Source organism: Chiloscyllium plagiosum, chromosome 11 (genome assembly GCF_004010195.1).
Source record: "Chiloscyllium plagiosum isolate BGI_BamShark_2017 chromosome 11, ASM401019v2, whole genome shotgun sequence".
NCBI lineage: Eukaryota > Metazoa > Chordata > Chondrichthyes > Orectolobiformes > Hemiscylliidae > Chiloscyllium > Chiloscyllium plagiosum.
Window position 1 is genome coordinate 38,508,849 of NC_057720.1, and position 27,693 is coordinate 38,536,541.

Sequence of the window (27,693 nt, forward strand, 5' to 3'; positions counted from 1 at the left end):
TCAAAGTTAAGATTGTTAATGCTGGAATTAAAGCACATTTCATTTCAAGCCTACAAGGCACACAACAAGCACCATCAGTTCAAATGAAGTCCTTGTTTAAATGAGCAAAATGTCCTCTTCTCACTCTATGTTGTGTCCCCTGTAATTGTAATTGAAATTACAGTTGCCAATTTCCAATATCAGCTGTACTCCTTTGAAATCCTCCATCTCCTTGATCTCACCATTTGTTATAGTCTCAGTGCTATTCCAAGAAATTTCCTTTCACACCTAAGTGGTTATTTTTGATGCAATTCTGCTTAATAAATTTCAGTAGCCTCCTTAAAGATGAAGAATAGTTGAGATAAGTATGATTTGATATCGTTAATTTTAGATCTTTGAATTTTGAACAGGTGGAATATGGATTTTCTGTGTGTCTGAAGGGGTTTAACGCTCATAGGTGTTTCTCTAGCCATGATGAATGTTTTGAAGAACAGTTTGAGAGTGTAATCAAGGAGGCTAATGGGAATTTGTTTACATCTGGGTGAGTTTGAGTGAACATCATAATCAGATAGAAAATTCTGGAATTGTTTTTGGGGCTTAGGAGAAACACCCATATCTTGTGAGGGGAAAGCAAAAATACTTCCCATTTCAGGAAAGATTGCAGAAGTCTTGGCTGAAGCTGGATGTGTAAAACAGTTGCTTCAGAGAAAGGGAGGAAGTTTAGCACTATTAAGAAAGATTTCTTCAGTGTAAGGAGTTTATTTTAAAAGTTCCAGATCAAAAGTGTGTGGTTAAAACCCTTGAAGGGGTGATGTGAAGCTGAGGAGGCCACAGCTCAGTTATATGACAAATGAAAAGTAAGAATGTGGTACTGAAATAAAGGATTGGCCATAATCATATTGAATAACAAAGCAGGCTTGAAGGGCCAGAAGGCCTACACCTGGTCCTAACTTCTGTCAGATTATCAAGAAGGGTAATTAGGGCCGTCGTTAAAATAAACATTATAAATGTGAAAGAGAAGGAGATTTTATTGGTGTGACTCCTGTAAAGGGAAGTTTTTGGAATTAGTTACTGTATATTTTACCATCTTTCTAAATCTTTAAATTTGTGTTATCTGTAAATAGTTTTTGTTCTATTTTATCTTCATTTCTTTTGTGTAATAAACATCTGTTTTATTATTAAACATCAGCTTGGATTATGACATGAAGCACATCTTACTCATCAGATGGTGATGTGTGTGGTTTTTACCACAGCTCACCGATCCCCATGTAGAATATTGGTTGACTTTTCCTCATCCTAAACCACAATGAACTGCTGAGGCTAACTTCCAGCTGCTGCTTTGATCCTGATCAGTCAGTTCATGGCAGAAAGTGAAATGAACTTGGTGACTCTGGTTCAGTAAAGCTTTTAACCTACAAACCACTGACAAATCAAAGAAGTTTGACCCATTTATCCACCCTTTGGTTATGCCAGAAACATCTGTAAAGATATAATATTGAATTCTTATTCACTCAAATAGCTTAAGTGTTAACTCAGTTACCTCATCAGTTATGTGAGCGTAACCTGAAATTTATAACTTTGTAATTAAATTTTCCTGCATTTATAATGAAACAAATAAATATTGAAAGTTTCTTGTCGCATCCACCAGCACTGTTTCTCCAAACTGACCTTCAGGGCAAGGGTTGGCAGTGTTGTTGAAGACAATACTTTTTCACCTGTTGTTATGCAATTCAGGTAGCAAATATTGCTAAATTTAATCAAGCATAGATTTAGAGTGAAGTTTCAATGTACTTTATAAGACAATGCCTCAAGGATATGTATGCATGGAAAATACATACCTATGTGTTTATATTACTGTTTGGGGAAGTACTATATCTAATTTGGGAAGTTATCAACTTTATGATGAGTTTTAGCAATAGTGTCCATACCAGATCATTTGAAACAAAATAGAGGGAAGACTACTACTTGCAACAATAAGTAAAACTTCCTAACAGACTTTTGTGGTAGTAATCAGACTTTTCCCATTTCAGACAACACAGTGCTGTGAGAGTAGTGTTCTAAAACTTTGTTCCAAATAGAAACATAGAGATGTACAGCACGGAAACAGACCCTTCGGTCCAACCCGTCCATGCCGGCCAGATATCCCAACCCAGTCTAGTCCCACCTGCCAGCACCCGGCCCATATCCCTCCAAACCCTTCCTGTTCATATACCCATCCAAATGCCTCTTGAATATTGCAATTGTACCAACCTCCACCACATCCTCTGGCAGCTCATTCCATACACGTACCACCCTCTGCGTGAAAAAGTTGCCCCTTAGGTCTCTTTTATGTCTTTCCCCTCTCACCCTAAACCTATGCCCTCCAGTTCTGGACCCCCAGACCCCAGGGAAAAGACGTTGTCTATTTATCCTATCCATGCCTCTCATGATATTGTAAACCTCTATAAGGTCACCCCTCAGCTTCCAACGCTCCAGGGAAAACAGCCCCAGCCTGTTCGTTTGGTTTTCTTCTTTCTTACAAGAATTATTATTAATCTTGCTGTTTACAAACATTTAAAAATTCTGAAATTATAGAGGGTATTTTATTGAACCTTCAAGAATGGGTAATGTGGTGGGCATGGTGACTTAATTAGGTGAAACTTCAATTTCACTTTCTCAATGACAGATCTTTGAGCTTAATTGAGTGGTTTCTCTGTGGTGGATCAGGCCTCATGCCATTCAGTGGCAAGTTTTTTCTTGTAATTCAGCTGTGTGCAGTGAATGCTCATGGAAATAAAACCTTTTTTGTAATTGCATCCTCCCTTCATGAAAAAGTCAAACTCTCATGGCACCAAATTCCTATCTGTTTAAGGATGACATGGGACTGTCAACTTTGTGCAGTTGTGGTTCAGGTCTGCAACTTTTCTTGAATCTTTGCAGCACGAGGGGAGCCAGAGAATGTCGTCTTTCCTGGAGGCTTCAGACTAGCAGCAGCGAGTTGGTGAAGTGGTGGGGTAGGAGGTGTTGAGTGGGGTTAAGGACTGAGAGGAATGAAGTGGTGAGATAGGGGATGTTGAGTGGGGTTAAAGGCTGAGAGGAGTGACGTGGTGAGGTAGGGAGTGTTGAGTCGGTTTAAGGGCTGAGGAATGAAGTGGAAGGATCTGGCATCTTGGGTGCATTGCAGAGTTTTGGGAATAGTCAGTTAATAGGCAACCTAAATGGCAGTAATATGGACACATTTCAGAGTCCTCATAAGGCTTTGAATTCACCTGTAATGCTTAAAGTATACCACCTAAGTGTCCTGTCATAATCAAACATGTTCGATAAATGTAAGTTCTGTTCATATTAATAATGAAGGATACCCTCACCATTATTTGGACAAGAAAATCTGGACCAAATGTCTCTCTCCCTCATGCAAGTTGCATAATTAAACAAAGAATTTCAGATGCTGGGTATATAAAACAAACAAAAACAGAAATTGTAGAAGAAACTCAGCAGGTCTGGCATCATCTGTGGAGGTGTTTCAAGTCCAGTGACACTTCTTTAGAACTGGAGTATGAGCCTGGCTTACCAAGCTGATTGTGTCCAAGCTCCAGGAACTACAAAGTACATTTTTATTTATTTCATAAACAAAGAAGTTCGCGATTAAGAGCCAAGGTAAATTATGTAATGATGGATATAGAATCACTTGAGAAATGAACACATAAATTTTCATTTAATCTGCAGACTGGTAATGTGGGCATCCTAACAGTTAATTTTGGTGTGAATTCTGACTCACATTGAATTTCTATGGGATCAGCTAATATTTGGCACAGTACTGAAAGTCACCAGCAATAAACTAACCTAAAACATATAATTAAAGCTGTTTTAAAATTAATAGCTAGGAAGCGACTTCAAAGCTTGAAATTCAGAGGGATTCTCTTGACATTTATCTGTATTAAACTGTGGCCTAATCAATGCTTCCAGTAATCTACTGATTAGTGTATAATAAGCTGGAGAACACGTTTTATAAACTTTCAGTTTTTTTCAGTATTTTGTATAAATAAGTAGGCAGCTGGTGTGTGTAAACCTTAGGTTATTATGTGCATAAGAATTGGTTTGAGACATCGTGTAAACATGTTGCATGTTGATGCAATTTATTCTTGCCACTATTTACCTCTTGCTGAAGGACAGCCTGACGTCTGACAACCATTCATAGAAGTTGTCTGTCATTTTTATTTTGCAGATTTAATGAGTTGAGATGCTAAAGCTATATTGATGGACAGCAGAGGAAATTGCTGTTGTAGCAACTCTGCCACTGCAGGATTAAAATCTGTAATTATACTTAAAGCTGAAAAAAAAGTGATGTGAAAGCTGACATTTTGAGTGAAATATCTGAACTAGTGATGCAAAACAGATATTTCTAGGCCCAGTAAGGAAATGAAAAGTTAATTCTTTATATTTCACAGTCCACCACTCAAAAATTTTGCTGAACCATTTTTGTTCGTACTTGCAAGGACAAAGGAAGATACCATAAGACATAGGAGCAGAAGTTAGGCCATTCAGCCCATTAAGTCCGCTGCACCATTCAATCACAGTCGATAAGTTTCTCAACCTCATTCTCCCGCTTTCTCCCCATAAACCTTGATCCCCTTAACAATCAAGAACCTGTCTATCTCAGTCTTAAATACACTCAATGACCTGGGCGTCACAGCCTTCTGTGACAATGAATTCCATTGGTATGGCTAAGAATTCAAAGTTGCAGTGAATTATTAACTTTGTTTTAAACTTTATATTTAAATATCATAAGATGTTATGCTACACAAACAAACCTTTTCATTGTCTTCCTCCTAATGAGCAATGTATTCTAAATTTACATTCTTACTCATGATCATTAACTCTTATTTTCTTTTTCAAGCAATTGATATACTTCACTTTGGCTACAGCTTTGTCAGAAAATTCTGTAATCTTATCATCTGCTGTGTAATTTTTAAAAGTACTTCTTGTGATTGCTTATATTGATACCCTCTCTTTATCAAGTTTATAACTGATGCAGATAAGTTTTCAAATTTAGTTTAACATAAACTCTTACAATTCTGAATAAACATGGTTGGGTGCCTTCCGAAGGTCATCTTATTTATTTTTGTAGAGTTTGCAATGAGAAATCACCGCTTAGACCTTGGGTCTTTTACATTATCCTTTCCTTAAAAACCTACACAAGTGCCTTCTGTGAAACACACTGGCAATAAAATAAAATTGTCCTCATGACATCAAGATGGTCAAACAGCAAATTTAAAGTAAATGTGCACTGGAGTTGTGCTTTCTCACATGTGCAAAGAAAACTTATTGGTGCTAGATGGGACCATTATTCATGCCAAAAATAGGAAAATTGGAGATGAAATAAGTATTGAAATCGCTTGCTGGATTTGATTATGCTAAATAAGGTTGGCAAGTATTAGTAGGCAAATCATACTGCAACAATATGTCATGTCTTGTTGTCTCGCTAACACAGCAATGTCATGTAAAAATACTTAATGGAAAAGGGCAAATTTCAGTTTTTTGACTATATATCTGGCCTCGGTAAATGTGAATGAAAGACTGCAGGCATAACTCTCTAATGAAGCAAAGGGCAACAATGGATTGGGTGCATTCTAGGTTTATACCAGTGAGGAGAAATGTTAGGCTAACCCCAACAAACTGAGAGTTCCTGGTTAATGAAGAAGATGGTCAGTAAAATGAAACTGTGGAGGCACTGTACAGCAGATACTCAAACAAAAACCAAGAAGAAGGACTTCGGAATGGACACAAAGCACATGTTCCCAAGCATTTAGATGAGACCAGTCAGCCTTCTGAGCCTGCTTTCCCAATTAATAGAATATTGACTGATCTGATTCTAGGCGGTATTTTCATGGCTACTGTTTATATTCTTTGATTCCCTTGACAATCAAGAATCTGTCTAACGCAGCTTTAGAAATACTCCATAATTTTGTCTCCATTACTGCCTGAGAAGAGAATTCTACGGACTAATGACTAAGAGAAATGATTTCTTCTGATCTCTGTCTTCAATAGGAAATCTCTTATTTTTAAATTGTGCCCCTTCGTTCTGGACTCCCACAAGGAAACATAGTCCTTCTGTATCCATGTCCTCTCAATGTTTCAGTAGCATTATCTCTAATCCTTTTGCCCTCTAATGGATAACCTTTTTTAGTGTTTTATTCACAATAAGTGTGTTGCTGACTGAGCCCGCATTTGCTACCCATCCCTAGTTGCCCTTGCGAAGGTGGCAGTGAGCTGCCTTCTTGAACTGTCGCAGTGTAAGTAGACTTAATGCCATTAGAGAGGGAATTCCAGGATTTCAGTTCATTGACACTGAAGGAATATGATATGTTTCCAAGACAGAATGGTGAGTGGCTTGTGTGGGGAGGGTGGGGGGAATTTGCAGGTTGTGGTTTTCCCATGTGTCTTCTGCTTTTTGTCTTTCAAGTTGGAAGTGGTCTTGGCTTTGGAAAGTACTGTCTCAGGACCTTTGGTGAATTTCTGCAGTGCATCTACAATGGATATACACTGCTACCACCGATCGTTTGTGGTGGAGGGAGTGGGTTGAGGGTATTTTGCTATTAAAGCAGGCTTCTTTTTCCTGGATGGTGTCAAACTTCTTGACTGTTTTTGGAGCTGCACCCATCCAGACAAAAGGTGAATATTCCATTATGCTCCTGATTGAAGCCTTGGAGAGTTTTGATTGGTTTGGGTGAGTCAGGAGGTATGTGACTGAATTTTGTCCAGATTTTCTTGCATTTGGACATGGACTGCTTCACTATCTGATGATTTGTGAAAGATCTGAACGTTGCTCTGTCATCAGCAAACAACCCCAGTTCTGATCGTATGATGGAGGGGGATGGTCACTAATGAAGTGGCTAAATATAATTGGGCCGAAGACAATCCCCTGAAGAATTCCTGCTGAGATGTCCTGGAGGTGATTTAGAGTCCTACAGTATGGGAACATACCCTCCAGCCAGTCCATGCTGAACATAATCCCAAACTAAACTAGTCCCACTTGCCTGCTCCTGGCCCATCTCCCTCCAAATGTCTCCTATTCATGTACTTCTCCAAATGTCTTTTAAACGTTGTAATTGTACCCGCATACCACTTCCTCAGGAAGTTCATTCCACAAGTGAACCATCCTCTGTTTAAAAAAAAATTGTCGCTCACGACGAAGGAAGTTTACCTGAAATGTTGATTTTCCTGCTCCTCAGATGCTGCCTGACCTGCTGTGCTTTTCCAGCACCACAGTCTTGACTCTAGTCTTTTAAGCTTCCCAATCCTCTGGTTTCCCACTGCCCTTTGCCACATTATATGCTTTCTCTTGTGCTTTTATGCTGTCCCTGACTTCTCTTGTCAGCCATGGTTGCCTCATCCTCCCTGTGCATGCTTATTTTTCCTTGGGATGAATCTCTGCTGTGTCAAGTTAAGTCATTAATATAGATCAAGATCACTGTTTCTCTTGATCTATATTAATAACTTGCCTTCAGCATACAAGATACAAATTTACAATTTTAGATGGTATCTGATTTGGAAGTTTTGTGAGCTATATGGAGAATGGTGATAGGCATCAATTTGGCAAAGACAGGCAGGCTGGCAGAATGGGTGGACAATAGGCAGAAGTGTTTAGTTGTACATTTTGTTAGGAAGAGTGTGAGGCAGTATAAAATAACAAGTATGTTTCTGAAGAAGTGTAGGAACAGTGTGAATGGGGTATATGTCATTGGAGATGGCACAGTAGCATAAGAAAAAAGATGATAAAGGGCATATGGGCTTTAAAAATAAAACGCTTAAGAGTATAAGCAAGTGAATCATGATAAACTATTCCAAAATTCTGATTCTGCTTTAACTGGATTATTGTCAATACTGCACTTTTGAACAGATGTGATGGCCTTAGATGCAGAAGAGAATTATAGAAATAGTTCCAAAGATGAGAGACTTACTTCAGTTATGTGTAGTGACAGGTCAGTGTTGTTCTCTTTGGATAAGTGAAGGTTGAGTGGAGAGTTGATAGTGGCATTCAAAATCATGAATCTTGACAGAGTAGTTGAGAAATTGGTCAGGGTGAATGTGAGGAATTGATTGACTGACTGGGAAGGAGAAACTGACTGGATATTTCAGACTGAGACACCAATTGAAACTGGGAGAAAATTTGAGCAAGGACCAAAATTTAATGTAGTTGGCAGAAGACTCAAATATAATGCAAGGAAAAGTTTTTAATAAGCCAATTGAGGCTTTCAGAAGAGAGTTAGATAAGTACAAGGAGGGAAAAAATTGCAGTACTATGGGAAAACCGTGAAGAGCGGAGAGCTGGCAGAGAATTGACAGGCTGAATGGTCTCCTATGTGCTGTAATCATTCATTGATTTTATAACTGCTGTAAAGGAGAATTTGTTACCAGCTTTCATGGTTACTGTTTTCATGATTTCTTTATAATTAAATGTCAAGAATGCAAATGCTGGAGAGAAAAGGAGAAATGCTACTAAAATAATCAGCAGGCCTGGCGCCATCTATAAACAAACAAACAGGTTTGTCATTCCGAATCGGATGTAAATCCAGTTTAGTTTTGAAGAAGATTCCCTATACCCTGGTGTGTGAACAAAAATTTGTTGGCAAGAGTTGGAAAGCGCAAATTGCTGTGTTGAGGAACCGAGTTTTGACTGTGACTTCAGGGCCATGGTATTTGCATTCCATTTAATTTGAAATCCAACATTATTTTTCATTTGAGATTTTGAGTCAGTGCTTGTTTGCTTTCAGTCAGATTTCATGGAGTTGCGTTCATTTTATTCTGAATCTTTCCCTATTGACATTATGTGCTAAAGACATAGATTGGCATCTTATGTGACTTTCATTAGTAATAATCAGCATTGTTGGAGGCTGGTTTGAATTTCTAATTGCAAGAATTCAGTGAATTACTTTTTTTTTAGGGAGGAATTTACTAAAATTGTTGTCAGGACAAAGTATATTGTTGGTTTAAGAACAATAATTCAGATGATTTAATGCTAAAACAATTCCAATTTTGCACATCAGAACGAGTAGTTCTTTGTGGATTAATCTTTATCTTCAGTAAGTGTATTCCCATGGAAGACCATGCAATAAATGTGCTGTACTAGATGTAGCTAATTAACCTGAGTTGTGTTATTAATAATACTTTGCACATTGAAAAAGGGCACCATATGCTAATGAGCTCCATGAGGATTGGTGAAAGAAGTGAACCTTATTTTTGAGTCCATGTAATTGTTGGGTAAGGAGAACTTTTTTTTGTATATGTGCAGCGAGCTTTTCTTTTGCAAAGGAGTCAAAATTGAAATGCTGTTATAAAAGTTTGAGTATTTTAAAGCTGTCTACTTCAGATCACTGGGTTTAATACAGATCTTCCTGAAGAAGGGCTAATGCCCGAAACGTCGATTCTCCTGTTCCCTAGATGCTGCCTGACCTGCTGCGCTTTTCCAGCAACACATTTCCATCTTTAATACAGATCTACATATCTCGACCATTATTAAATGTCTAATTTTGTACCCTCAACAAATGTTATATTCTGACTAGGGTAGTCAAGAAAACTTGAAGATCCATATTCACGGCTGGCTTGCTGAGCTGTTCTGGAGCAGATTCAGGCATAACTGCAAGATATACAGTGAAGCTATTCTTGAGTTGCAGCAAAAGAGCCAAAAAGTTTTGAAGCCTGCCAGATAGAGCACAGAATTTTCTTACTCGTGTTCATTGGTCTACCATCACGATTATTGAAAAAGATTAATATAAATCCTGAAATTTGAAATAAGTTTAGTTAGGTGACTTCAGATAGCAGTATTGTATCATCTGTGAGTTCAACACTAAGGTTGAAAAATGGTCTTTAGTCGCTGGTTAATCTGATTTCTTTAACTTTGATTTTGCTGAACTGCTTAAAAAATTTCTGAAAGGATGATAAGAAATGTTACTCCTTTGAATTCCCTACAGTACAGAAAGTGTCTAATTCTTTCTCCTTTCCACCTTGAGGTGTCGATGCATAGATTCCAGAGGATAGTTCCAAACAACCAAATTTTATATATTAGGGTGGATAATAAATCCAAAGTATTTTATAACCAGAGTTGATTTTGACCTCAATTAGTATTCATTCATATGTATGATTACAGTGGATTTAGCATATGTAAAAAAGGGAATTGACATCAGTAAATTGAAAATGAATAATTAGCTTAGACGATCGAGAAGATCATAGGAGACGTTTTGGTGGCTGGACAATCTATATTACCACAAAAATTGAAATGTATGCATCAAAATTCAGTGTTCCTTGTAATTTACAGAAACATTTAAACTAAAATAATACTCAAAAAGAGACTTCATATTTAATTGTGGTGCTTTAACCATTAGACCTTTAGAAATTTGGTGAACCTTTTTTGTAGCAGAAGTTACAACCAAGTACTAAGCAATAAATCATGGAGAAAACAGTAGAAGGATGTGCTTCTCCCAGGAGAATTTCATCCTAGATTTGCGAACGATAATTGATTGGTTAGCTGTTTTAATAACAGTATTATTGTTCTTACGTTCTGCATGGCTTCGAGATTGTGTTAATGACGGACCTTTCTCAACTCTGCAAAAGTCCACTGGGTAAAGTGCGGCAAGTCTATCAGGAAAAAAAACAACAAATAAAAATTAACTCCCTCTGACAAGTTGTCAGTGCATTTATAGAATGTTAACTTTGCTGTGTCTCGTAATCACCTTACCCTGTACAGCTTTATCCTTTATGTGAAATTTTTCATTTAAAGCAGATATTTTGGATAGAACTGCTCCCGTCTGTGACATCATGATGTTCAGTTTCAATTCCATTGCTAGTATACAGAATAGATTGTGAGCAATGCTCCCTTTTCGTGATTCCAATGGGAATTAATTTTTGCAAACTTGGAGTTCTACACAAAGGGTAAATCTTATGACGGTTTAGAAAATCATGAGGAATATTTCTTTGAGTTCCCGATGAGCATTTTTGACATGATGGGCGTATATATCTGGTAGGTGGTGCACATTGCTGCCACTCTGTATTGATGGTGAAAGGAGTGAATGCTAAAAGTGGTAATACTAGTCATTTGGGATGGATAATGTTGAGATTTGTAAGTGTGTTATCATCCAGACAAATGGAAAGTGTTCTATTGCACTTCTGTCATGTCGATGACTCGCATTGGCGAGATTGGAAGTGATTTACTCACTGCAGAATTCCTAGCCTCTGACCTGCCCTTGTTGCTACAGTATTTATATGATTGCTTCAGTTGAGTTTCCGGATAACTGTAGCCCCCTTGATGTTGATTGTGGGGAGCGTCAAGTGGTGATGGTTTGATTCAGCCTTGTTAGTGATGGTCATTGCCTGGCCCCTGTGTAGTGGCGAATGTTACTTACGACTTATCAGCCTAATTGTTTTGAGTCTTGCTATATATGGACATGTGAATAGTGCTGATCATGTCCAATTTTCAACAAGCATCCCCAGTTCTTCTCCGGATGTGTATAATAATGTCTCTGAACAGGTTAATTAGAAGAATAGGTTAAATAAAAATAAAAAGCTACTTCACTTTGCATCCTGACAACTCCAGCCCTCTTGAGTAACACCTACATACTCATTGTGCTATAGTAAATTTCACAATTGTTTACTGTTTAGGAAATTTGTGTTACACATAGAAGTTTTTTTATGTAAAGGTGTTGCAATTTGCAATTTTCAACTGACCAATCTCGCTTGGGACTTTTGCATGTTTCACCCAGTTTACAACTTTCAGAGAACTTTGAAAATAAATCATGGGTCACCTTGATTTTAGTGCAGTGACTCTGACTAGACAAAGAACGGAAAGAAATGTCGATTCTGGAAATCCGAAATAAAAACAGAAATTGTTAGAAAAACTTAGCAGGTTCTGAGGAAAGGTCACTGGACTTGAACGTTAACTCTGATTTCTCTCCGCTGGTGCTGCCAGACCTCCTATGTTTTTCCAGCAATTCCTGTTTTTATTCTTGTTGTTGACTCCTGACTAGAGTTTAGTTTAAATTCTGATGACACAATCTGTTTTTAATTTGGCAAGTTGAAACTCATGATCTGCAGGCAATGTAAATTCTGATGAATTATTTTGGCTCATTCTGAAGAAAACATTTGTAACTATTTTCACCAGTGTGGTACCTCTTGAAGTACATTGAACTTACCTTAGCTAAGCTCTTCCTGATGATTCAAGTTTGCCTATTCATATTGACCAACAACAACAGCCATTGATTTGGCTCCTGTTTGAATTAGTGAATGGGTCCTTCTGTATCTCTAAGTGTTATGTTGGCTTTTTATTGTTTAATCAAAGGAGTTGTGAATGTTTAAATCAGGATTTCTGTTGCATTATGTTCATGCTGAACTTTCAGACTAAGTCTGTAAGAAATATTTTAGAGTACAAAGCTGGTTTAAACATCACATTAAGAGGACATGAGCAGGCAGAATTAATATCCACAGCACCTAATATTTTTGTGGCTCTTCCACTGCAAGGATAAATCAATCCTTTAAGGACATAGCACATTTCATCAAGTTTTAATTATTGTATTATTGTAATCTTAATTTGTTTGCTATTTAGGCTGTAATTTTTATCTGAGTTCAATACTCTGCAGGTTTCATAGAACATAGAAAAGTACAGCATAGAACAGGCCCTTAGGCCCACGATGTTGTGCCGAGACTTAATCCTAATGTAAAATATAGTAGCTTAACCTACGCACCCCTCAACTCACTGCTATCCATGTGCATGCCCAGCAATCGCTTAAATGTCCCCAATGACTCTGCTTCCACCAGCACAGCTGGCAACGCATTCCATGCATTCACAACTCTCTGCGTAAAGAACCTACCTCTGACGTCTCCTTTATACCTTTCTCCGAATATCTTCAAACTATGACTCCTCATACCAGTCAAACCTGCCCTGGGAAAAAGTCTCTGGCAATTGACTCTATCTATTCCTCTCATTATTTTGTACACCTCGATTAGGTCTCCTCTTACAAAGAATAATATTGTAGCTTTTGTCAACAATTAGAATTGGCAAGTTGAAAATGGAAAGGACGTTCACTCTTGTGAGTGAGTGCAGATTTCAGGGCCACTATTTTGAAGTTAGATGTTGCCCTTTTAGGGCAAAATATTAAATCTGTTGAGGGAATTATGCTCTCTTAAAGTTCCCCAGGTTCCCATGCTAAATACTAGGGGGCACCGGTTTGAGGAGAGGGGGGTGAACATTTACAAGACACGTGTATGGCACATTCTTTACACACAGAGTGGTAAGTGCCTGGAAAGCGGTGGTAGAAGCAGACATGATAGCAACATTTAAGAGGCATTTAAACAGACATGAACTGGCAGGGAATAGAGGGTTTTGGACCATCTGCAAGCAGATGGGATTGGGTTAGAATGGCATCGTGGTTGGTGCAGACGAAGTGGGCTGAAGAGTCTATTCCTATACTGCACTGCTAAAAGAAGAAATAAAGAGACTTTGGAACCCTTTGCCTCAGAAGACAGTCGAGGTGGGGTGTTTAAATATTTTTACAGCAGACATTGATAGACTCTTGTTAGGCATGGGAAGCAAAGTTTGTCAATATAGGTAGGAATGTGGAATTCGGACCACACAATAATCTGCCATGATCTTATCGAATGGCCTGCTTCTGCTCCTGTTTTTGATATTTCAATGAATGTTTGCCTATAACTCAGGATTGTGCCCAGAAGGCTGACACGTGCCCAGTTGAAGAATCAGGTATTGTTACTGGAGTCTGTGTTGAGTGTTGGAGTAATGTGGTATGCTGAAGACGTAACATTGGTGTGAGAGCGAGGTGGAGGTTAAAATGGCAGATGACAAAGTTAGGGTTATGCTTACGGATTGAACGAAGATGTTTCACAAAGTGTTCAGCCAGTCCGATTTTGGGTTGGTGTCCCCTTATTGAAAACAGAAAATGCTGGAAGTACTCAGCATGTCTGGCACATCAGTGGAGAGAAAAAACAGATTTAATATTTTGATTTGAATATGACTCCTTTTCAGAGCTTTGCTTTTATTTTGGACCTCCCATTGTTATGAGGAGCAAAATAGATTCCTCTGGATTTTTGTTTACTTTATTCATGTGTGTCTGGAAATTGTTTGAAGCAACTGAAGTAGGTTCTTTGTCTAAAAGTGTAGGTGTGGTTAATTATTCCTTAGTATTTTATTTCATACTTTAAAACTATCATTGGTTTAAAATAGCCAATTTTCAAAGCAAGAGTGGAGTAATTTGATGTCCCATGCTTGCCTTTACCTGCAAATTTATTTTGAAAATGGATATTGAAGAAAACAGCAGATTTAAGCAACTGTTTAATACTGTTAAATTTTGCTTTACAGACGCAATCTGTTGAAAATAATTAGCTCGTTGTGAACCCTTTGGGCAGAGAATCAAGAATGAAAACAGAACTAGGACAATGATTGGCTGCTTGACACTTTTATTTACTCCTCCTCATTCTTGACTGTTAGTAAGATTCTGAATTTTTTTTCACCCCAAAGTCCGCTGTCTATTTAGACAACAGACTGGATTGGTCTGTTTAAAACTCAACTTGTACTGCTGTTCAACCGGCTGCTGCTTTCTAATTTTAGCTGGAGTTGTGGGTGAGTAGACTGGTAGATCCTCTGTGTGAATTGAAGGTATTAGTGAGATTGGGTCTTGTTTATTTGCTGTTAGTGTAATAGAATGCTTAGGATTGGCAGAAATGAGATTCTAGTTTGTCTGGGAATCTCTTAAAAGTTGAACATTTCCAGACATGGAAAATATGGCTTTGATGGTTAGTTATATATGCTAATTTATTGCAAGGGTTGAACTAACTACACTGACAGACCCTATTGCACAAAACACAGCTGCCAGTATTTCCTGAGTGATGTCAGTCTTATGATGGTATGATTGGTATAGCCTAGTTTCTCTTGCTGCGAAGGTATCAGATAATCCAGCAATGAAGAAGAGGCGAGAAAGGCCTGGGGCCCCACGCTTGCGGATTCAGTAAGAACTCTGTAAATTTAACACTCTCTTGACCTTTTTTAGATAGTGTTTGCAATATTTTATATTGTGTCAAGTAGAGTTTAGACATATTTTTGTATGTTATCAACTTGATTTTCACCCAGCTTGAATAGTAACTTTGTAAACTGAGTATAAATTGAATTATTCTTTTAAATTCTACAATCTTGAGCAAGTATTATTGGTCTAAATATTGGATTAAAATTCTGGTCTGTAAGGGTACTGAATGGGCCATCCATTTCTAAATGTAAAACAATGTAAAAACCTAATATCTGTTTGAGGTTTTGAAAAGCAGGTTAGCATAAACTCTGCTATTGATGAAATTATTCATTCAATTTGAAGGAGTTAGATTTTGGCAAGAATTCAGTTTGTACGTTTCAAAATTAATCCAATAATTCAATTTAAATTATCATTAAACAACTGATTTTGGGGAATAATGTCCTTTAATATGGTCTAAGAAAGAAATTTTGAAAAACAGGAACATTACTGGACTTTTAAGACATGAGGGTTTGATCATTTTTGACTTTGCTACATCTGTTATCACTGCCTCTCAGCTGAAGGCACTGAGATGTCTCTGTCAGAAAGTGCTGCTGATAGCAAAGGTAAATGGCTTGTCTCAGCAGCAATTGTAGGTCAAATTGCAAGCACTATTATTGACACTGCTATTCCTTAAAGCTTCTCTTGTACTCTGACAGAATAATTACATCAGGTGTGTTTTATTCTCCACTTCATTCTGTTTTGTAAACTCAACGAATTCAATTGGAAATAATGGTTGTTCGCTGTAATTTAAGAAGAACAGAAATTTTATGTAAATGTCAGGGATCAAAATCTACATGTAATGACTTCAGTGTTAAGGGAAGCTTGCTTTTATCAGAGTTAAACATAATGTTATTCATGGAAGAAAATCACATGATAATGCAAAAAGATAAGCAAATAACATGTTCTCTGTGTACTTCTCCCTTTTTAATGCTCACCGAAGTGAAAGTGATTTCACGTGACTGTTAATGTGTTAAAAGTTGACCAATTTGAGAACATGTTCAGCTTTGGTCAAGGTACTGATTACCATCGAGGCATTTCCAGTAACATAGAAACATAGAAATTGGGAGGCAGAGTAGGCTATTTGGCCCTTTGAGCTTGCTCTGGCAGTCAATATGATAAGGGCTGATCATCTAATTCAGTGCCATGTCCCATTACTCCCCATACCCTTTGGTCCCTTCAGTCCTAAAAGCTATATCTAACTCCTCCTTGAAAACATGTAATGTTTGGCCTCAAAACTTCCTGTGACAGAGACTTCAACACACTCATCTCTCTCTAGGTGAAGACATTTTCCCCTTTTTCAGTCTTAAATGGCCTACCCCATAACTTTGACCCCTGTTTCTGGACTCCCTGAGAACTTTGAGAACATCCTCCTTGCAAACACCCTGTCTAGTCCTATTAGAATATTATAGGTGCCTGAGTTGGTGGCACAGTGAAGTCTCATGGCATCAAGTCAAACGCAGTCCAGGAAACCTCTTGCTGATTACCATAAACTATCCTTCCTTGGCTGATGAAACAGTACTCCTTCATGTTAACAGCATTTGGAAGAAACACTGAAGGTAGCAAGGGCACAGAATGTCCTCTGGGTGAGAGATTTCACTGTCAACCACCAAGAGTAGCTCAGCAGCAGCACTACTGATCGAGCTGTTCAGGTCCTATAGAACACAGCTGCTAGATTGGGTCTGCGGCAGGTGGTGAGAGAACAACAAGAGGGAGAAACATTACCTTGTCCTTACGAATCACCTGCTGCATCTGTCCAAGAGGGTGTCAATTGTAGTGACAACTACTCAGTCCTTGTGGAGGCAAAGTCTCACCTACACGTTGGTGATTCCTTAGATTTTGTTGTGCGGCTCTAACACCATGCTAAATGGGATAGATTTTGATCCAGCAAACCGACTGGGAATCCATGATTGCTGTGGGCCATCAGCAGCTGAATTGTACTTGAATACAATTTACAACCTCCTGGCCCAGCATATCTCTCACCTAATCATTACCATCAAGCCAGGAAATCTCCCCTTATTCAATCCAGAGTTGCTCAGCAGCAGCACTACTGATCGAGCTGTTCAGGTCCTATAGAACACAGCTGCTAGATTGGGTCTGCGGCAGGTGGTGTGAGAACAACAAGAGGGAGGAACATTACCTTGTCCTTATGAATCAACTGCTGCATCTGTCCAAAATGGTGTGAATTGTAGTGACAACTGCTCAGTCCTTGTGGAGACAAGGTCTCACCTACATATCTCACCCAGCATATCTCTCACCTAATCATTACCATCAAGCCAGGAAATCTCCCCCTATTCAATCCAGAGTGCAGGAGGCATGCCAGGAACAGCACCAGGCATATCTAACATTAAGATGTCAATCTGGTAAAGCTACCAAACAGAACTACTTGCATGTCAAACAGCATAAGCAGTAAGTGATAGACAGAGCTAAATGAGCCACAACCAACGGATCTGATCTAAGCTCTGCATTCCTGACACATCCAGTTTTGAATGGTGGTGGTGCTCAGCGATGATCCAACCTGGCTTCCTCTAGAGAACTCCAGCATCACAGATGCCAGTCTTCAGCCAATTTGATTCACTCCATGCAATGTCAGGAAATGGTTGGAGGGACTAGATACTGCAAAGGCTATTGGCCCTGACACCATTTCATCCAAAGCACTGAACACTTGTGCTTCAGAACTTGCCATCCCCTTAGCCATGGTATTCCAGTATAGCTACAACATTGGCACCTCTCTGACAATGTGGAAACCTGCTCAGGTATGTGCTGTAAACAAATAACAGGAGAAATCCAATCTGACCAATTACCACCCCTTAATCTACTCTCGATCATCAGTAAAGTAATGGAAGGTGTCATCAATAATGCTATCAAGCAGCACCTGCTCAGCAATAAGCGGCTCACTGACACACAGTTTGGGTTCCACCAGGGCAGCTCAACTCATTATAGGCTTGGTTCAAACATGGGCAAAAGTGTTGAATTTCAGAGGTGAGATGGGAGTGACAGCCCTGGTCATCAAAGTTGCATTTAATCATTTGTTCTTAGGAGTTCTTTAGGGTAGTGTCCTATGCCCAAGCATCTTCAGCTGCTTTATCATTGACCATTACTCTATGATAAGGTCAGCAGTGAGAATATTGGCCAATGATTGCACAATGTGTGACACCATTCACAACTTATCAAATACTGAAGCAGTTTATATCCAAATGCAACATCGGCCAGACTTGGGCTGAAAAGTGTCAAGGAACACTCGTGCAACACAAATCGCAGACAATGACCAGTTCCAAAGGAAAAACAATCTAACCAGCACCCCATGACATTCAGTGGCATTGCCGTGACTAAGTGTCCTACTGCCTTCATCCTAGGAGGTTATTATTGACCAGAAACTTTACTGAACTTGTCATATAAATATGGTAGCTACAAGTGCAGGTTAGAGACTAGGAATACTACAGTGAGTAACTTACCTCCTGACTCCCCAACAGTGTCTATTATCTGCAAGGTACAAGTCAGGAGTGTGTTGGAGTACTCCCCACTTGTCTGGATGAGTGTAGCACCATCAACCGTGGTTAGCACTGCTGCCTCACAGCGCCAGAGACCCGGGTTCAATTCCCGCCTCAGGCGACTGACTGTGTGGAGTTTGCACGTTCTCCCCGTGTCTGCGTGGGTTTCCTCCGGGTGCTCTGGTTTCCTCCCACAGTCCAAAGATGTGCAGGGCCAAGTGAATTGGCCATACTAAATTGCCCGTAGTGTTAGGTAAGGGGTAAATGTAGGAGTATGGGTGGGTTTCGCTTCGGCGGGTCGGTGTGGACTTGTTGGGCCGAAGGGCCTGTTTCCACACTGTAATATAATCTACAAATCTACAACACTTAAGAAGCTTGACACCATCTAGGACAAAGCCAATTGATTGGTACCACATCTGCAAGAGTCTACTCCCTCCACCACTGATGCTCAGTAGCAGCAGTGTGTACTATCTACAAGATGCACTGCAGAAATTCACCAAAGATTCTTTAGCATCTTCCAAACCCATGACCACTTCCATGTGGAAGGAAAGGGCAGCAGAACCATCGGATCACACCCCTCTAAGCCACTCAGCATCATAATTTGGAAATACATTGCTATTCCTTCAGTGTTCCATTAGTATAAATACTCTGATTCAATCACCAGAATATCTAAATGTTTCATTTTTGTATTGCTATACAGAATTAAAGAGACTTTCACCAGGCTTCTTTAACGAAATCAGAATTGTTTGTTCATTATAACGTAAAACTCATACTTAGAACCAAATGGCAAAACTGGTTGATATATAACAAAGATGTAGAGGTGCTAGTGTTGGACTGGGATGGACAAGATCAGAAGTCACAGGACGCCAGATATAGTCCAACAGGTTTATTTGAAACATTTATGATTTCAGATAAGCCTGTTGTACTGTAACCTGGTGTCATGTGATTTTTGAATCTACAACAAAAACAGAAATTGCTGGAAAAGCTCAGCAGGTCTGGCAGCATCTTTGGAGAGAAATTAGAGTTAATGTTTCAGGTCAAGTGACTGTTCCTCAGAACTGATGGCTGCTAGAAAACTGTCAGGTTATATTGCAGAATTCAGGGTGAGGTAGGAACTAGTGAGTAAACGATAGGTAGGGATAGAACCTCACGAGAGAGAAGAACAGTTGGACAGACAAAGGAGTTTAACTGTTCTTAGGCCAGGGCTTATGGTGTAAATGGTGACTCTATTGGTATTTATTAAACTTTTCTATCCGTTCAATTTGAAAGTTTCCAAACTCTTCATTCTTATGATGTTCAAACTCTTCAGATCTTTCTCTTTGATGAAATTTTGACCATGCTATGTTGCATGAAAATAATGCTATTCAAAGTAATGCCTTGTGTGCTTTGTGACTGTCACAGAAGTGCTCTATCCTTAATTTTTCTCTCCAGTATTTGTTACAATTAACCATGTTCTTAAGAAAAGCTACTCAAAGACCAACTTTTGGATGAATCTTCAGGTCATCTTCCTGATTGCCACCCATATCATTGTACTTTTTCATACATTTATGTATTTTTCTCTGCCCTTAGGTATGTATGCATGCCATGTTTTCAGTGGTGCAGGCTTTTTTGTAGTAGTGATGGGGATCAAAAATGATTTAGACATTCCTCATTATGTCATATTAACATCTTGTCTACTAATTTGGAATAATATCCTATTTACCCTGGTATTTATTCTAGTCTTTCATTTCTCTGAGTGGCTAAGTCTTTTGTTTTACTGCATTAATAACATTTCTAGAATGGCCCACAATTTCTGAATGAGGTTTTCTCTGATGCAAGGTACTGGGGTCTTGGAATTGATTTAGTTCTAAGTCTTTAAATAAATTAAGGCCAATTTTCAAAGTACACGAAGACTATTTTGATGGGTCTTTAATATTACACCACTGTCTTGACCACTTGATATAATTTTTGCAATATTAAAAGTTGACTTTAAAACCATTTCAGCCCCAAACTATTCATTGTGTGAAAACTGTAGAAACAAACAATGCATTAAGAAAACTGTGTGAACATGTATTGGAAGGATGTTGTGATTTAGATAAATGTAAGGTGCTGCATTTTGGGAAAGCAAGTTGTAGCAGGTCTTATACACTTAATGGTAAGGTCCTAGGGAGTGTTGCTGAACAAAGAGACCTTGGAGTGCAGGTTCATAGCTCCTTGAAAGTGGAGTTGCAGGTAGATAAGATAGTGAAGAAGGTGTTTGGTATGCTTTCCTTTATTGGTCGGTGTATTGAGTACAGGAGTTGGAAGGTCATGTTGCAGCTGTACAGGGTGTTGGTTAGGCCACTGTTGGAATATTGCGTGCAATTCTGGTCTCCTTCCTATCAGAAGAATGTTGTGAAACTCGAAAGGGTTCAGAAAAATTTACAAGCATGTTGCCAGGTTTGGAGGATTTGAGCTATAGGGAGAGGCTGAACAGGCTGTTTTCCCTGGAGTGTCGGAGGCTGAGGGGTGACCTTATGGAGGTTTATAAAATCATGAGGGGAATGGATAAGATAAATAGACAAAATCTTTTCCATGGGGTGAGGGAGTCCAGAACTAAAGGGCATAGATTTAAGGTGAGAGGGAAAAGATATAAAAAGAGACCAAAGGACAACTTTTTCACACAAAGGGTGGTATGTGTATGGAATGAGCTGCCAGAGGATGTGGTGGAGGCTAGTACAATTGGAACATTTAAAAGGCATCTGGATGGATATATGAATAGATAGGGTTTGGAGGGATATGGGTCGGGTGCTGTCAGGTGGGACTAGATTGGGTTGGGGTATCTGGTCAGCATGGACAAGTTGGATCGAAGGATCTGCTCCATGCTGTACATCTCTGAGTCTATGTTGTGTGCCAGAAAATAATTTTTTTTTCCTATCAGTTGGCATCCATAGCAGCCTTGTGTTTATTTCATCAAACTGAAGGACCAAATTGATCACCTTTCTCTTATTCAAAACATTCCACTGCTGGTTGGTTAATTGTCATGCCACACAAAATGTTTTACACTTGTTAATGATGACTGATGGTAGTTAATGTGCTATGTAGTGGATTTGTTTCTTTTAGTTTGGGGAATCTATTGCACTATTGTAATTATCATATTAGTAAAGTTTGACAAAATTTTCCCCTTAAGGTGTAATGCAGAGTACTGATAAAAGTAAGCACTTTAAAAAAAAACATAATGATTTGTGAATTTCAGAAATTACTGAAAGCTTGGAATTCAGAGAGTGAAATTTAACTGCAGTGATACAAATAGACAAGTAACTTAAATGAAAGAACAAATTGGGAGTGGTGTCAACTGAGTTGCTGATCATCTGTCACCTGGTTTGTGCTTACTGGCAGTCATCGGATCAGCTTCATTCAGTTGCAACATCAGGATTTTTAAAAAGTCCTTTGAGAGTCCAGTACTAACGGTTGCAGTCATCTTTCAAAAACAGTCATTTAATAAATTGGTAGGCATCAACTATATGAGTCAGTGAGGCTTAGAAATGAGTAATAGTGAAAATAACAGGACGATGACTGTAACATTTCTCCTCTAAAACAAAACCTATTTCAGAGGAAAGTACATACAAAAGGAATTTGATGACATAGGATAGGTTTTGAAGAGGCAAGAGGGAAACCATACATGGATTTAGATATTGTTAAATATAATTAGCTACTGTGTAGTGTGGTGCTAAAATCTGTTGTATGCCTAAATCCATGTAGTTTAATCAGTTATGAATTCAATGTTCATCTTTATAAATGGGATGGGAGTCAAACTTTAATGCACTATTTCCAAAGTGATGTAAGAAAATTTTGGATAGTCCCCTTCCCTGATACCAACACCAATTTTCATTTTCAAGTCAGTCATTGCCTCTTGAGGTCTGATTAATTACTTGTCTGGTATTTGAAAACATTATGTCCATCTTAACCTACTGCTAAAGTAAAAACAGATGATTTATTGTGCTGTAAATATAGTACAGCATTCCCCAAACTTGAATTGTCCATGTTCTGTTGAAGAATACCATTTAGTAATTTTTGCTATTTATTTTGTTATGGATAGATTGTGAATTTCAAAATAAAATCTCTCCCTATTTTGTACCAGCTATCTGTAAGCAAATTGTTATTTAATTTTGCCTTTTTAAAAAAAAATACATTGGGGGTTTTATGTACTGTCAATGCTAAAGTTAAATTAAGATTAGGGTTTAATTCACACACTTTTAGACACTGGGATGGGGCGGGTTATCACACAACCTAAGAAAACCAAGCAGCATACAGGAAATTATAGAATTGAAATGTATAAAGAGGTTATTCAACTAATAACAACTTAAATACAAAACAATTGATCAATGTTCTTGCTTTTTGGATTCCAGAAGTCCAACATTGAAGACTGTAGTCTGGAATTCCTTTCTGGTAGTGGGTTAATTGAGGATTGGAGCCAGTTTCTTCTCTGTAAAATCTCCTTAAAGCGTTCTAAGGAAGCTTTTATTCAACTGTGACGTCTGTTTTACTGTTTTGACTAACTGAGATCTGATCACTTTTTAACAGACTGGAGGCTTTTTCTTTGTAGTTTAGAGTTAGTGGTGTTGATTTTGTCAATGGACATGAAATGGCACAGTATTGGCCTCTGAAATGCTTGCTATTTGAAAATTGTATAATTAGAAAGGCAGTTGAGCTCTGACCAGGCCCCCTTGGAGAACTCGGCTTGCATTGCAGCCAGCCAACTGTCTCTGGGCCATTCCAGGTTAAGTGGAAAGTTGTTAATGCATCTTCTTATATGTAGATCTAACTTGCAATTCCACTGTAAGTTTATTTTTTCTCGAGACTATCATCTCCATGGCAGCTTATAAAATAATAGTTTAGTACTCCTGTCTCATCATGCTGGTTACCGTTGACTTCTGAGAAATGTCCAGTTCAGTTCAGTCACATGATCAAAGCAGCTATCTTTGAGGGCTGTTTCCTGGGCTTTTTAAAGCAGTGAATAAATTTATATATGTATATGAAATGTGCTGGGCCAACATTTATTGCCCAAACCTTGTTGCCTTTGAGAAGGTGGTGGTAAGCTGCCTTTTTGAACCATTGCAGTCCATGTGCTATAGATGGACCCACAATGTTGTTAGGGAGGTAATTCCAGGATCTTCACATGGAAGGAACAATGACATATTTCCAGTTCAAGATTGTGAATGACTTGAACGGGAACTTGCAGGTGGTTGTGTTCCTATGTATCTGCTGCCCTTTTCCTTCTAGATGGGAGTGACCATGGATTTGGAAGGTACTGTCTAAGGAGTTTGGGTAAATTTCTGCAGTGTATCTTGTAGCTGGTACACACTGCTGCTATTGAATATCGTTGGTGGGAGGAAGTGGATGTTTTGTCGATGTGGTGCCACGCAAGCAGGTTGCTTTGTCCTGGATGATGTCAAACTTCTTATGTATTATCAGAGCCAAGCAAGTGAGAAATATTCCATCACGCTCTTGATTTGTACCTTGTAAATGGTCGATGGACATTGGAGAGTCAGGACATGAGTTACTTGCTACAGGATTCCTTGCCACTGACCTGCTCTTGTAGCTACTGTATTCATATAGAACATTACAGCGCAGTACAGGCCCTTCGGCCCTCGATGTTGCGCCGACCTGTGAAACCAATCTGAAGCACATCTAACTTACACTTTTATATTATCATCGATATGTTTATCCAATGACCATTTAAAGTTGGAGAGTCTACTACTGTTGCAGGCAGGGTGTTCCATGCCCTTACTACTCTCTGAGTGAAGAACCTACTTCTGACATCTGTCCTATATGTATCACCCTCAGTTTAAAGCTCCGTCCCCTCATGGTAGCCATCACTATCTGAGGTGAAAGGCTCTCACTGTTCACCCTATCTAATCCTCTGATCAACTTGTATGTCTCTATTAAGTCACCTCCTAACCTCCTTCTTTCTAATGAAAACAGCCTCATGTCCCTCAGCCTTTCCTCATAAGACCTTCCCTCCATACTAGGCAACGTCCAGTAAATCTCCTTTGCACCCTTTCCAACGCTATGGCTAGTTAAGTTAAGCTTCTGCTTAATACAGGTAGTTACCACCAGGATGTTGATAGTAGGGGTTTCGATGTCGGCAATGGAATGACAAGAGGATTGTTATATTATCTCATTGCCTGGCATTTCTAATTGCCTTGCATTTGTGTGGCATGAATAGTACTTGGTACTTTTCAGCCCAAAATTGACTATTGGTCAGGTTTTGTTGCATTTGACATGGATTGCTTCAGTGTCTGAGGTGTCACGAATGGTGCTGAACATTTGAGATTCCTCTGATATGTTTGAAGATATGAAGCAAAATAGTTTTGCTTTACACTGTCCTTGATAATTTCTGTCGATTTTCAGTTTTTCCACAAACTAAATTAATTAAATTGTGAATTTGTGTGAAAATGCAGCAGGCGGTCTAAGTGTAAATGAGCTGCTAAGTGCCACGTTTTGCAGTACAGTACCTGAAATCCAGGAACATGCTTTTTTTAAAATCAACCCACTTCCATTGAACTCTGCACCATTATTTATCTGTGTGTTATATATTCACATAACTGCTTAGCCTGTTGCTTTAGGATCATAGGTAACACAAGTTGTGTCTTCCCTCCTTGTTTTTTGTCCTCACAGACATTTTTTAAAAGTGCTCCAATCACACGAATGAAAATTATTCTTTCAATTAGAGACTCTTTATATTTGAGATTGTATAGATTGGTTATTCTTCTGATGTTATTCACCTCCTATTTGGATTACAACTGTGAACTCCGAATACTCACTGTGTGCAGCTAAAAAGACTTTTTAAAAAATATTTCTTCCTTTTTAAGTACTTCACAGAATGCAATCTTCTAATACTTTCCATTCTGGGAAGTTGAAGTGAAATGTGATATTAACACATCACTTATCAGGTAATATTTACTTTTAAGATTTTTTAATATATGTCTTCCTTCTTTGTCCAAATTCTTCTTTCCTGCACATATTATTGCAGTAGAACCCTGTCCCAAACTTTCTGGTAACACTTGTGCAACCTTACTCAGTACTTACAAAACACTAAATTGACTCCAGGAGCTCAACAGGTGGACAACATCAAGTTCCTTTAAGTATACAGATCTGTCATGCAATTTATTGACACTATCTGCATTCTCAGCTGGTTATGATAGTACTTGCATGAATTTGAGTACAGCTGATTTTCAACTTTACAAGTCTGGTATTCAACGTCTCCATTGTGCACCTGGCTGAGGGAACAAAGTATCTTCAAAATTATAGAAATTTTTGTGGCCTTGTTTGTTGAACAAACTAATGTTTGAATTATTTAATCTGGAAAATATTTCTTATACTTTCCTTTTCTAAATTTGCAGATTACACATTACCCAGGGAAACACTAGTTTTTTGGTAATAACTTTCTGTTACAATTTTTGAGGTAGCATTATTTGTAGTTAATTCTGCTGCCAGTTAGAATCATAGTATGTCCCAGTAGAAGAGGTGATTTAGACCATGATGTTTGCTATTTGTTGACTTTCCATATCTCTGTGTCTACCTCTGTTTCAGATGTTTATGTTCTTTTTCCAAAAAAAAGATGCAGTGGTTTCTGCCTCACCCATCTCATGGCTGTGAAACTTCTGTACATTAAGAAATTTCTCCTAACTCTTTCTTGCCTTTTTACAATTTAAATTGACCCTTTATTATTGATTCTTATTCGAGGTCCCTACTCAATCTATCAGTGCACTTCAGAATTTTAAAAATATCCTTCTGTGAAATCTTCTCTTGACCTTTACTGAACCCATTAAAGTAGAATCAGTATTGCAGCTCATTACTGTTACTTGTTCCAGATTAGACACATAATCCTGTGTTGATTACATCATGGAGCACAAAACACTAGGCAATGTTTCTTCATCTGATAGTGAGCTTTATTATTATTATATTAATTTATGATTATTTCATAAAATTTTAAGTGCCAAACGGTTACTCTGGGTAGTCTTTTTTTTAAAACTTGAGACAAAGGAGGACTATATTAGTAAACATTTACACAGTTTATCTCACCACTGCTAGGCTCAAGCAAGATCTCCCAAGATGTACCGACGATAGGGCTGCAACTGGGCCTGATTTCTTTCCTTTTTGATACTTCCAGTTCTCCTGATTGCTTTCCCAAATCTTTTAGGTTAGCATTTTGATTCCTAAATAGGAACCAATAATGAACACCGTTGCTGTGATCAATTACACACACTCCCATTAAGCCTCAGTTATACTTGCACATTTTTCTATATTTGCTGTTAAGATGAAAAAGAAAGTACGCAGATATTTTTGCTCATGTGTTCAAGTTTATTGATTACTGAATCACAATAGAAACTTGAGTAAATTTGACCTCTTTATTAAATTGGCATGTGTTATGAGTGCTCTCTACTGAAATTAGTCCAATATCTTTTGTACCACACTCTCATGGAGTATTTGTTTTCTGAAGAATTCAGTTTAAATGCTGTGGAGGAGAAGATTTAAAGGTCTATATAAAGCAAAAAAAAATTGTGCAGACATTTGTGGTATGTACTCCTAAAATTCTAAAGCCTTCAATTCTATCACAAAAAACTTTCTAATTCAAAATTTCTTTCATTTATGGGGTTCCAAGATGGCACTAGTCTTGAATTTGGAGCATGATTAAAATTGGATTTTCACTTTGTCTTTGATAATACCAGCTTAAATGATAGAATTTGTCAAAATATCAGAACATTTTTTAAAAACAGATTTCATTCTAATATTGCCAAAATGTTGATTCTTGTTTGTACTACTGTACTTTGTTAGAATCTGGCCCTCTGAAAACCGCCTTTCAGAAGAAATCTCATCACCACCTTCAGCCAGCAACCCAAATTTCCTCACTGTTCCCAGCAATCCAGATGCCACTCTTTCTCAGCATTGTGCTGCTTTGGGTATCTTTTCAAACCTGTACAGGGCCTGCAGTCCCTGCTGTCAAGCCTATTACAATCGTTTCCAATGGAGGTAAGAAAGTGGCATGATGGGCATTAAAGGATCATGAGTGTGGCTTGTATTTGGTGCAGTGAAGAAGTTTGTTCTTGGCCTGCAATTAATGTCCCTTTAATACTGCTTTTTTTATCTGTTCAATAATTAATAACATAGAAATAATTTACTGCTTAATTTGGCTACTTTTACATTTGTTGCAGAAAAGATTT

General features: G+C 38.3%; 1 protein-coding gene across 9 annotated transcripts in view; it reads left to right on the forward strand.

Moving 5' to 3' along the window:
- Nucleotides 1-27,693, forward strand: part of mast2 (microtubule associated serine/threonine kinase 2) — a 411,089-nt gene that overhangs the window by 198,615 nt on the left and 184,781 nt on the right. For 4 of the 9 annotated variants that reach the window (XM_043699133.1, XM_043699131.1, XM_043699132.1 and 1 more), the window contains one exon: nucleotides 27,308-27,502. The exons of 3 other annotated variants lie outside the window; for them this stretch is intronic. In XM_043699133.1, the coding sequence (XP_043555068.1) occupies nucleotides 27,308-27,502 (195 nt within the window). Of the gene's footprint in view, nucleotides 1-14,879; nucleotides 14,967-27,307; nucleotides 27,503-27,693 lie in introns of those variants that run through there. 2 more of the 9 variants (XM_043699137.1, XM_043699141.1) reach the window with 2 other exon arrangements.